Here is a 12,134-nt window from a genome sequence, read left to right on the forward strand (position 1 = left end):
AATGGCTTTGATGCCCACATGCTGCCAGTCTCCGCATCTCAGGGAGCGCCTGCTCTCAAAACTGTTCTGGCAGATTGTCATTTTATCAACCAGCCATTTTATCAACCAGCTGTGGGTTTAACACTTACGAATGACAAGGGCTATGTACAAAGAATTGTGTGCCAAGATCTTATCTTTCATTGGGCCAGTCACATCAAGCTATCGCACGCTCATGTACGAATTGTCAAAACATGTAATCCTTTTGTGACTAAACTGTTTCCATCACCTTAAATGCACATTTTAACTAATGTGAAACTCTAGAAAATCCACCTCCTCCTAGCGCATTACATTTTATATGAAGTTTATTCACATATCAAGCGTTTCCATTCAGGATTTCTTATGTGCAATTTCAAAATGCACACAAATAGTTGGATGATTGAAATACATCAGTCTGGGAAGGATTACAAAAGCAATTTCAAAGGCTCTGGGACTCCAAAGAATCACAGAGGCATTATTTCCAAATGGAGAAAACTTGGCACAGTAGCGAACCTTCCCAAAAGTGGCCAACCTTCCAAAATTCCTCCATGAGCACAGTGACGACTCATCCAGGAAGTCACAAAAAAGCCAAGGACAAAATCCAAGGAACTGCAGGCCTCTCTCCCATCAATAAAGGTCACTGTTCATGGCTCCACTATCAGAAAGACACTGGCCAAAACTGCCATCCATGGAAGAGTGGCGAGGCAAAAACCACTGCTAACCCAGAAGAACATTAAGGCTCATCTGAATTTTGCCAAAACACACCTGCATGATCCTCAAACCTTTTGGGAGAATGATCTGTGGACTGATGAGTTGAAAGTGGAACTGTTTGGAAGACATGTGTTCTGTTACATCTGGCATAAATCAAACACAGAATTCCACAAAAAGAATATTATACCTGCGGTCAAGCATGTTGGTGGTAGTGTAATGGTGTGGGGATGCTTTGCAACTTCAGGGCCAGGATGACTTGTAGTAACTGAGGGAAATATAAATTCTGCTCTCTACCAGAAAATCCTAAAGGAAAACATTCAGTCATCAGTTCTCAAGTGAAAGCTCAAGCGAAACTACCTTATGCAGCAAGACAATGTTCCAAAGCATAGGAGTAATTTCACCTCTAAAATTATAGTTTGAGTGGCCTACTCATAGTCCTGATTTGAACCCGATTGAGATGCTGTGGAAGGACCTTAACGGCCGTTCATACTAGAAACCCTCCAATGTGGCTGAACTAAAGCAGTTCTGCGAAGAAGAGTGGGCTAAAATTCCACCACAATATTGTGAAATACTGACAGAAGCATTTGGTTGCAGTTGTTGCTGCTAAAGATGGCACAACCAGCTATTAAGGAGTCAGTTAGTTTTTCACATGGGTGGGACAGGTGTTAACTTTTTTGGTTCACATACATATACATATATACACACACTATATTGCCAAAAGTATTCGCTCACCCATCCAAATAATTGAATTCAGGTGTTCCAATCACTTCCATGGCCACAGGTGTGTAAAATGAAGCACCTAGGCATGCAGACTGCTTCTACAAACATTTGTGAAAGAATGGGCCGCTCTCAGGAGCTCAGTGAATTCCAGCGTGGTACTGTGATAGGATGCCACCTGTGCAACAAGTCCAGTCGTGAAAATTCCTCACTACTAAAGATTCCACAGTCAACTGTCAGTGGTATTATAACAAAGTGGAAGCGATTGGGAACGACAGCAACTCAGCCATGAAGTGGTAGGCCACGTAAAATGACAGAGCGGGGTCAGCGGATGCTGAGGCGCATAGTGCGCAGAGGTCGCCAACTTTCTGCAGAGTCAATCGCTACAGACCTCCAAAGTTCATGTGGCCTTCAGATTAGCTCAAGAACAGTGCGTAGAGAGCTTCATGGAATGGGTTTCCATGGCCGAGCAGTTGCATCCAAGCCATACATCACCAAGTGCAATGCAAAGCGTCGGATGCAGTGGTGTAAAGCACGCCGCCACTGGACTCTAGAGCAGTGGAGACGCGTTCTCTGGAGTGACGAATCACGCTTCTCCATCTGGCAATCTGATGGACGAGTCTGGGTTTGGCGGTTGCCAGGAGAACGGTACTTGTCTGACTGCATTGTGCCAACTGTGATGTTTGGTGGAGGGGGGATTATGATGTGGGGTTGTTTTTCAGGAGCTGGGCTTGGCCCCTTAGTTCCAGTGAAAAGAACTCTGAATGCTTCAGCATACCAAGGGATTTTGGACAATTCCATGCTCCCAACTTTGTGGGAACAGTTTGGGGATGGCCCCTTCCTATTCCAACATGACTGCGCACCAGTGCACAAAGCAAGGTTCATAAAGACATGGATGAGCGAGTTTGGTGTGGAAGAACTTGACTGGCCTGCACAGAGTCCTGACCTCAACCCGATAGAGCACCTTTGGGATAAATTAGAGCGAAGACTGCGAGCCAGGCCTTCTCGTCCAACATCAGTGTCTGACCTCACAAATGCGCTTCTGGAAGAATGGTCAAAAATTCCCATAAACACACTCCTAAACCTTGTGGAAAGCCTTCCCAGAAGAGTTGAAGCTGTTATAGCTGCAAAGGCTGGGCCGACGTCATATTAAACCCTATAGATTAAGAATGGGATGTCACTTAAGTTCATATGCGTCTAAAGGCAGATGAGTGAATACTTTTGGCAATATAGTGTACATACATACATACGTACATTACATACATTTGGAATAATATACAGATTTTGCTCTTATGGAAAGAAATTGGTACTTTTATTCACCAAAGTGGCATTCAACTGATCACAATGTATAGTCAGGACATTAATAACATGAAAAATTACAATTTGGAAAAAAAAAAAAATGTTCAGAACTTCTTAAACTACAAAGAGTTCTCATCAAAAAATCCTCCACGTGCAGCAATGACAGCTTTACAGATCCTTGGCATTCTAGCTGTCAGTCTGTCCAGATCCTTTGGTTGCATTTCTCCCCACACTTCCTGTAGCACTTGCCATGGATGTGGCTGTCTAGTCGGGCAATTCTCACACACCTTACAGTCTACCTGATCCCACAAAAGCTCAATGGGGTTAAGATCCATAACATGCTTTTCCAGTTATCTGTTGTCCAAATGTCTGCGTTTCTTTGCCCACTCTAAACTTTTCTTTTTGTTATTGTTTCAAAAGTGGCTTTTTCATTGTAATTCTTCCCATAAGGCCTGCACCCCGAGTCTTCTCTTTACTGTTGTTCAAGAAACTGGTGTTGAGAGGGTAGAATTCAATGAAGCTGTCAGCGGAGGACACGTGAGGTGTCCATTTCTCAAACTAGAGCCTCTGACATACTTATCCTCGTTTAGTTGTACATCTGGGCCTTCCACAACTCTTTCTGTCCTTGTTAGAGCCAGTTGTTCTTTGTCTTTGAAGACTGTAGTGTACACCTTTGTATGAAATCTTCAGGTTTTTTTTGGCAATTTCAAGCATTGTGTAGCCTTCATTCCTCAAAACAATGATTGACTGACGAGTTTAGAGAAAGCCGTTTCGTTTGTCATTTTTTACCTAATATTGACCTTAAGACATGCCATCCAATTGCATACTGTGGCAACTCAAAAACAAACACAAAGACAATGTTGAGCTTCATTAAATTAACCAAATAGCTTTCAGCTGTGTTTGATATAATGGCAAGTGATTTTCTAGTACCAAATTAGCAATTTAGCATGATTACTCAAAGATAAGCTGTTGAAGTGTTGGCTGCTGGAAATGGGGACTGTCTAGATTTGATCAAAAATGACTTTAAATAGTGATGGTGGTTTTTTTTGTTTGTTTTTTTTACATCAGTAATGTCCTGACTATCCTTTGAGATCAGTTGAATGACACTTTGGTGAATTAACCTACCAATTTCCTTCCAAAATCTGTACATTATTCCAAAACTTTGGCCACCAATGTACATATTTGAAAACTGTTTTGTGTCATCTTTGTTTTATGTTCTCGTTTGAAGAATTAAAACAATTTAGTATGAAAAATACCCAAAATAGAAGAAATCAGGAAGGGGTGAATACTTTCACAGCACTGTCTTTGCTAATATTGCCCTTTAATGTTTCGCTAATCTGCAAACACACAAGCAATCAACAATCCCTTGGTCACAAGCAACAAAAAGGGGGCGGCTAACGATTTTGTGACCCAATGAAAAATACTGGGAGTTCATAAACTAGCGCAAACACAAACTTGGAATTTGCTGTGGACATAAAACAGACCAGACCTCCAATACCACCCATGTTTGACAAAGCAAGACCAGGCTCTTTAGTCCAATTTAGAGTTAATAAATCAAGTAATTAGGATAATTGATAAAGAAAGGCTGTACATCATGCTTATAAATATAGATGTGGAGGTGGTATTCAGGTACAGTGCAGCCCAGGGTGAAAGTCCAAATACATATTAGTGTACATATCAGGCAGTAAATATCAAAGCAAGTTAAAGAAACAGAATAAACAAATAAATAACCTGTTTAAATGGATAGAAAAATACAGGCAATTCCAAAAGCTTTCCATTAGTATTTTCCTTTTAAAACTCCACCAATACAATCCACTTTACCTCTCAGCACGTCTCAAAGCATTATATTTCTTAAAAGACCTCCGCTGTTCACCGAACATTCTGAATTTCTATATCAACAAACCCAACTTTAACAGATTTTTTCTGATGTATGGTTAGATTTGTTTATTTACTGTATAGATGCTGTTGGAGGAACAGACCTTCATGGCACAGCATTTAATGTTTACATCATTACATCAACAAGAACACCTAAGTGCAACAAGTCTGAGTAGGCACAATTTGCAGTTTTGCTTAAGATTACACACAGCATTACTAGATTCATTTTCAGATTAATACGGAGCCTGTAAATAAGCCATTTTGCACTGAAAAATTAATGGGCCTTTTTCATGAAAATGTGTATTCAGTGCAACAATTTTATGCAAGAATGCCTTTACAAACGATTTAGACAAATTCCCTAGGTATGCGTTTTATGAACGAGTCCCAATGAGTTTTATTGGTGCATTCCCCTTTTGGACCGCCTAATTACTTGCTGTAATGTAGGTTAACATTACATGAATGTGTACGTTTCGGCACAGTGATTATGAAAGATCTATAACTGCCCACTTGACTTTACACAACTGCAAAGTTCACACTCAGTGTACTTGAGTATTTACTCTGGCATTGACAAGAACAGAATGTACAGAGGACATGGGAACACAAACATGCCTCTACCTGAACAGGTACACACACACACACACACACACACACGACTCTTTCATATCTAATGCATATGCACATAGATTTGGGCCTAAATATGGTACCCATAACAGGCTGGTGTTAAAAAAAAAAAAAAAAAAAAAAAAAAAGATACACCACATAATAGCATAATCGATGCCAAGTCTACACGCAGACGTGTTTCAAGCAGTCAGCACACATCAACAGTTCTGAGTGCTTTATAGCATCACTGGTTGATCCAGATTAGTTAGCCTGTAACTAGAGCAAATTACACTAAATGTCAGCACTCACCTCTCTAAAGAGGCAGTAAACACCCCCAAAAAGTCTGCTTGTTGTATACAAGTTATTTGATGACAGTGAAAAAAATAAAATAAGAAAAATGAATAAAATAAAAAACAACACAGATGGATGATCTTGCTTTAATGCAACTTTATACTGTCAAACAGATTTTTAAAAAATGTCTGCAACCAAGTCACTGGTAAAAGTTCTAAACAACTGAACATTTCTAAAACAATTTTTATGAATCAGAATGCTGCAAAATTGATCCAGTCATTATCAAGAAAAAAACCCCAAAAAAACTATGTGCATAGTCTTGATTTCCTATCAGCTTATTTTTCTGAGTGTACAAATATAAATGAATAGATCATCAAAGCACTACTCCACTGCCATGTAAATATCTCCTCACCGATTAAGCAAGTCTTTGTGGCAACTGTTTTCTTAAGTACTGAAAACTGTCAAACTTAACAGCCACAACACATTGTCTCACTAACCAATGGAACATAGGTCTATGCATTCATATTGGGAAATTAACAAAAATAAGAAGCTGTGTTGGTTCCATTTATACCGCCACCATTATTTTGACCAAGTTTTTTCACTTGTAGTTCGAGCCAGGAATAAATCCAGGTCTGTTGTTTTGCTTTGACATTGAGTATATGATTGAGACATTTGTTTCTCAAAGATTATATATTTTATTCATATTATATTTATTCCTTTTTCTTTAGGACACAACTTATGAGAATACATTTCTTATTTTAGCTTTATAAATCTATATAGGGTACAGCCTGGAGATACAATTCTGAGAAAAGTTGGTGCATGCTTTAAGCGCCAGATGGGATATTTGCACTCATGAAGAGAATGTGTAGCCCTCACCCCCTTCTAGAGAACAATGAGTAGTAGTCATCTCAGGGATTATCAGCTCGTATCAGAACTTGCATTGAACATCTCTGTATGATTTCTGGAGATGTTTGAAGTCACTGGACAAGCTTTCCCCAGCACGCTGTGCCACATGTAAGCGTTTGTCTGCTGTTTGTCACCGCATTCCAAATTTGATTCCGTAAACTCTGACCAGTCAGGCAAAATACCACAGGTAGCTCAGTGCTAATGCCAATTTTAAATAGGGAACATTTCATGTGGGGAAACACTAAAACTGTCTATTTGAAAATGAATAATTTTCAGCCTTGTTCAAATTATGGATTGATAGAGATATTACAACTTCAAGCTCAGAATAAGCTGTCCATTGTGCAACAATCCACCGTGGTGACCAAGCTCTTGCAGAATTACATAAATAACCAAACAGCAATACACACATTCTACATTTAATCTAAAATCCTTAGTCTACACACACAGACCAAAAATCTACTATACAGAAGGCAAAGTGTTAACAAACCTAGTAGCACTCAGCTTCACGAATAGAGACATACGTGAGACCAGTTAAAAAAAAAATTATTATATATATATATATATATATAATTTTTTTTTTCGGCCAAGGTTTTATTTATATATATATATATATATATATAAATAAAACCTTGGCCGAACATAAACCTGCATGTGCTGGGGCAAGGGATAGAAGCAGATTTATATAGAAATGAATGTCATTTAATACAAAATTAATTATATTTGTTTAAATATACGTTAGTCTAAAGTACAGGCGTACCACATTCCAGATTTGATGAACGAATTAAAAACTTCCCATTTATTTTGAGGAATTTGGTAGGATTGGTGTGCTTTTCCAGTCTTGGTCTGCATTCCAGTGGGAATGCAATATGGAATGTTCTCCTACAGCAGATTAACCTATAGGAACAAGAGGGGAGTGTGTGTGTGTGTGGTTAGGACGGGGGTGGGGTGCTGGTGCCCCATTTCAGGGTAACAGAAACTCTCTCTGCCCTAGGGGGTGGAGCCTGGTTCCTATGGTTACGGGCTAGCCTACAGACAAGAATGGGTAAAAAGGAGTGGGGGTCCAGTTGTGATGTAAAGGAAGTAGAGGGCATCTTCATTTACTTTAAAATCCAATGGACACACAACATAACTGTCTCTCTCTGCACGAGTTGGGGAGTGGGAGAAGACTTCCCACCACAAACACTTCTGGAAGAATGAGGAAACATTACATCACAGAATTTACAAGCCCCTGACTCTGTGATAGTTTTTTAGTTCACAACTTGCCCTGAATCAAGATATTCCTATTGTCACTTGAACAGTTCACACATTTCATATTTAACATGAATGGCAAAAAGGACAAAAAAGCAACACATTTCAACACGGAAATGAACGTACAACTCAAGTTACATCAGCCAAACCCAATATTACATCCATCCACAAACAGAAACAACCTAGAAAATTAATGACCGTAGAATGCATTACCACAGATGAAAAATGGTAGCTAAACATTACGCAAGAATACACTGCAAAAAATTCCTCTAATTTGAAAGGGCAGAACTGGACTCGCATTTTGTTTTATTGGTTTATAACAAACATCCATGCTCTTTTTAACACCAAATTAGTGTATTTAAGTGGAATACACAAGAACACATTCAACTCATTTTAGAATTTTTTGTTTTTGTTATTTTGCAAAAAAAAAAAAAAAAAAAATAGACTATTAAATACCTAGCTTTTCCCTGCAGCTTGAAATCTAGCTTAATACATTTCTGTGCCTCATAACTCACTTTCTAGATAAAAAAAAAAAAAAAAAAAAAATTATCAATGTTTTTATTAGTCATAGGTTTATTAATTACAGCAAAGAAATTAACAGAACTCCAAAGGATATTTAAAACTTGTCAAATTACAGGCTGACCACACATGGGTTCAAACTTTATCCACACAGAATCGGTTGTTGCTGAAGACCCTTTTCCCACACTCTTTTCCAGTTGGGCCCCCCTTTAAGCCACATGTGTGCATGCACGCTCTCTCCCTCTCCCTCTCTCTCTCTCTCTCTCACACACACACACACACACACACACCACAGTGTGCAGGTTCTGAGAGAAAACAGCAATGCTAGTACTCAATGCGAAACAAGCAGAAAAAATGGCTTATGGAACTAAACTTCCAAAGGCCAATGGGCCATCCATGCAGACTGCACTCACAGTGTACACACACACCTCTGGTTGAATAACGGTGCCACAGCCATCGAGGTTTTTTTTTTTTTTTTTTTTAATTTGTGCATGAAAGAATAGGACTATGCTACAGACATTACAATTCAGCATTTAAAGCAATGATTAGGTAACAAACAGATATGACAGGTATTTATATATAATATTAAATCTAGTGTCAGTATGATCTCAAAACACACCCTGCCACCCTGACCACACTAAAACTCTAAGGAAACGTCTCCATAGTATGCACACCACACCTTGTATTCATACACCCTCATGAAATAAAAGCTAAAGTGCCAAACCTCAGCCAATTGTGTGTTATTTTTTTGTGTGCAGTGGGCAGGGCATTAGCCGAGCCTCATATGACAGAATGAAAGATCCCTCCCAGCATGCATTTTACTGTACTTGGTTCTCATTGGCTCACGGTTCAAACCACCATGCATGACCTTTGACCTGTTTCTTTCAACATGGATAGCACATGTGCAGTGCACACACTGAACTAGCGGAGGAAGATCTACATTTCACACTAATTATACTTAAATTACACTGTCCATTTACACACTAAAAGCAGATAAATTCATTTATTCTGATTTTAATCTATTTTTGTACACACTGTATTCGGTTGCCAACAAACACTTTACATGTAAAAAACTAAAAACATTTCAATCATCACCTGTTCCTTCAGTTAATAATTGAAAAGACCAGATAACTAAATTGTAAGACCCATCAACGTTTTTTTGTGATTTAATCATGACGAAAAAAAATAACACTAATGTAACCAAATAAGATAAGCGTAAATGTAATCGTAACAAACGATTTTTAACTGGTATCTCGTTAGTACGCGTAGGGTGACTACGTGCAAACAAAAATAATTTTCGATTGAGAGACTTATTATAAAATGATAGCCAAAAAAAAAAAAAAAAAAAAAAAAGGATTGACGAGGAATTAATGTAGTGCTCTAAATAAATTGAAAAGAGAGAAAATTAATTATGTCTTAAGTAGTTAATTCAACTTAATTGTTACAATTGTTTTACAAAACGCCAATTCACACGGTTGGTTAGTGAAACAGTTCTTTGTGTGTTGACCACGTCTAGTCGTTGGAGTTTCTGTGAACCCGCAAACCAGTTTTCGTAACAAGACCTCTACCCTTGCAGTCCACGCGCGCTGAGGAGTCCATCTCGTGCATGAGCAGCGCGAGGAGGGGAAAGAGTGGGCGGAAGCACTGACTGAATAGAAGTTTCTTCTTAAATGGACGCCACTGCAAGCATGGCTCCACAGATGCATATTCATGTTTAACGAGCGGGCACATTTACAACATTTGCGTTCTCACTTTGCAGCGTTTCTTGTTTTGAAAAAGGCCCAGAAGCCCAGTAGTGTGTGAACTGTGCAAATCAAAGTCCTCCGAGATTTGACAAAAACCTAGATTCCGCACGCTAGGATGGAGGTTCAATCAGCAGCGTACATATCTTTTTGCTACCTAAACAAGCCAGCAAATGTACATTTAAAACCACATACATCAACACTCCGTCATCATCCCGATCTAGCATTTCGCTTGCAGTAACTGAATATATAGTTTGCTTAATTATATTAACTAAAAATAAAAAAATCATTAGAAAATAAAAACAAGAACTACATTTTAAAATAAGGCCTACTGGTCGAAATCTTCAGATACACACACACACACATATTATATACACACACACACACCCCTATTATACACACACACACACACACACAGGCCTACATATATAAGCTGGACTCGTGAATATCTTTTGATTAAATAGCGAAATTCACAATGAATCTTACCTTTGTCGTTTAGGGACAGAGTGCTCCACTTCTAAGACTTTTCCGTGGAGTTCCACTTTCCCTGAAAAATATATTAATTGTTTCACTAAGTCAGATGCTGTTATCAAGCAAAAATTCCCAATTATTTGACAAAAGATTTACAATGACCGAAAGGGCAAATAAAAAAAAAAAATACTAGACAGAAACTAAACATAAACGTACGTCATTCAAACGCAAAACACACTTTTTTTTTAATTTAAATTTCATTTTATAAAAAAATAAAATATCATACATACAGATTCCCAGAGGTTACACATGGAGAACAAAAGTGCCTCCACGCTTGCAAAAATGCCTCATCCATGGGCAGCCAGACTTTTATACTTGTTTAAGAAAATCTCGAAAATTCCCACTGACTTATATGGTCTCTTTGTGATAAATGTTGCGGGGGGGTGGAGAGGAGAGAGAGTAGTCGAAAGGCCTACAAGCCACCAAATGCAACCCAACCACCAGGTGCATCAGACCTAGTAATTGCAGCGATAAAAAAGTGCAACAATTTTACAGTGGCAAAGTTTACAAAGCAAGAAATTCCGTGTAGCACTGTAGTCCCAGAAAGTGGTCCAAGTATTTTGAGATACGTTAAAAAGGCTAAACGAAACCCCTAGACAATCTAAATTCATATAAATACAATGTGCAACAACCCGCACAATGGACATCATATCCAAGTTGTTAAACACATTATTTCCCTGCACAGACAAGCAACGCTGCAACTTTGATAGACAGTTACCGTTCAGTAATTCGGCAAGAAAGCCCGTGGTTTATAAAACTGAAAGTGAAGAGTCCACATAAGCTAAGCTTGCTCAGAATAACACACTCCTTTGCACAGGCTTTTAATATCTGAACGCGTGCTCACCGCTCGTGCATTTTAATTCATTTGGAGGTTGTACAAAACCACATACGCATAAAAGTCTCCATTCTCACCTGAAAGAGTGTCAATGGCCCTCATCGCTACCTTTTCGTCGGGGCAATCCACAAACGCGTAGCCACTTTTAACGAGAAAGGGTGCACTGAAAGGTATCTTCCACTGCTCAAAGATACTTTCCAAGTCCAGCGCGCTCGCTTGCTCGCTCACGTTCCCGATGTAGAGCTTATTCATTTTGATGTATACGGAAAAAGAGCGACCGTGTTGCAGAGGGGCAGCCCTTTATTGCGTCGCTCGGATGGGCAGTGTTTGGAGAGAGAACCGCACTGTCGCTCAGCGGAAGGTCTGGGAGTGTTCTCCCAATCACTCCAAGCTACTGAGATATTTGATGGACGAGGTCGCGCGCACTCGCGTTTCCTCTTGCTTCAAACGATCTTAATTATTTATTCCGTCACCTCCGTGAGGCGAGGGATGGGAATAGAAAAGAGAAAGTTTTTTTTTTTATTATTATTATTCCTAGGCGGTGCGACTAAATTGTCACACGCGTTTATGTAGGCACCGCCTCTTAATAGCATCGAAAGAACGGGAAACGAAAAAAAAAAAACTTAGTTCTTCTGTCTTTTTGAATGAGCCACGTGTTCGAACTGCAAATCAGTCCTGCACGTGAGGTGTCCTGGTTGCTCAATTAAGTGTCGGACTGGGGGGGATGGCATAGGGTAGGGATGACTGGGGTGGGGACAGCCACAGATGGAGAGAGAGAAAGATGGATGGGGTAAAACCTCTATGTGCATGCACAGATCCCGTGCAAAACTAGCTGTTCCGTTCAG

General features: G+C 39.3%; 1 protein-coding gene across 3 annotated transcripts in view; it reads right to left on the reverse strand.

Moving 5' to 3' along the window:
• Positions 1-11,910, reverse strand: part of LOC127421294 (insulin-like growth factor 2 mRNA-binding protein 3) — a 38,975-nt gene extending 27,065 nt beyond the window's left edge. The window contains exons 1-2 of one of the 3 annotated variants that reach the window (XM_051664203.1): positions 11,367-11,910; positions 10,410-10,470 (exon numbers count right to left, since the gene is read on the reverse strand). In XM_051664203.1, the coding sequence (XP_051520163.1) occupies positions 10,410-10,470; positions 11,367-11,541 (236 nt within the window). In that variant the 5' untranslated portion in view covers positions 11,542-11,910. Of the gene's footprint in view, positions 1-10,409; positions 10,471-10,684; positions 10,819-11,366 lie in introns of those variants that run through there. The other 2 variants (XM_051664204.1, XM_051664205.1) reach the window with 2 other exon arrangements.
• Between the last annotated feature and the right edge of the window lie 224 nt (positions 11,911-12,134).

The sequence above is a fragment of the Myxocyprinus asiaticus genome, chromosome 30 (assembly GCF_019703515.2).
Source record: "Myxocyprinus asiaticus isolate MX2 ecotype Aquarium Trade chromosome 30, UBuf_Myxa_2, whole genome shotgun sequence".
NCBI lineage: Eukaryota > Metazoa > Chordata > Actinopteri > Cypriniformes > Catostomidae > Myxocyprinus > Myxocyprinus asiaticus.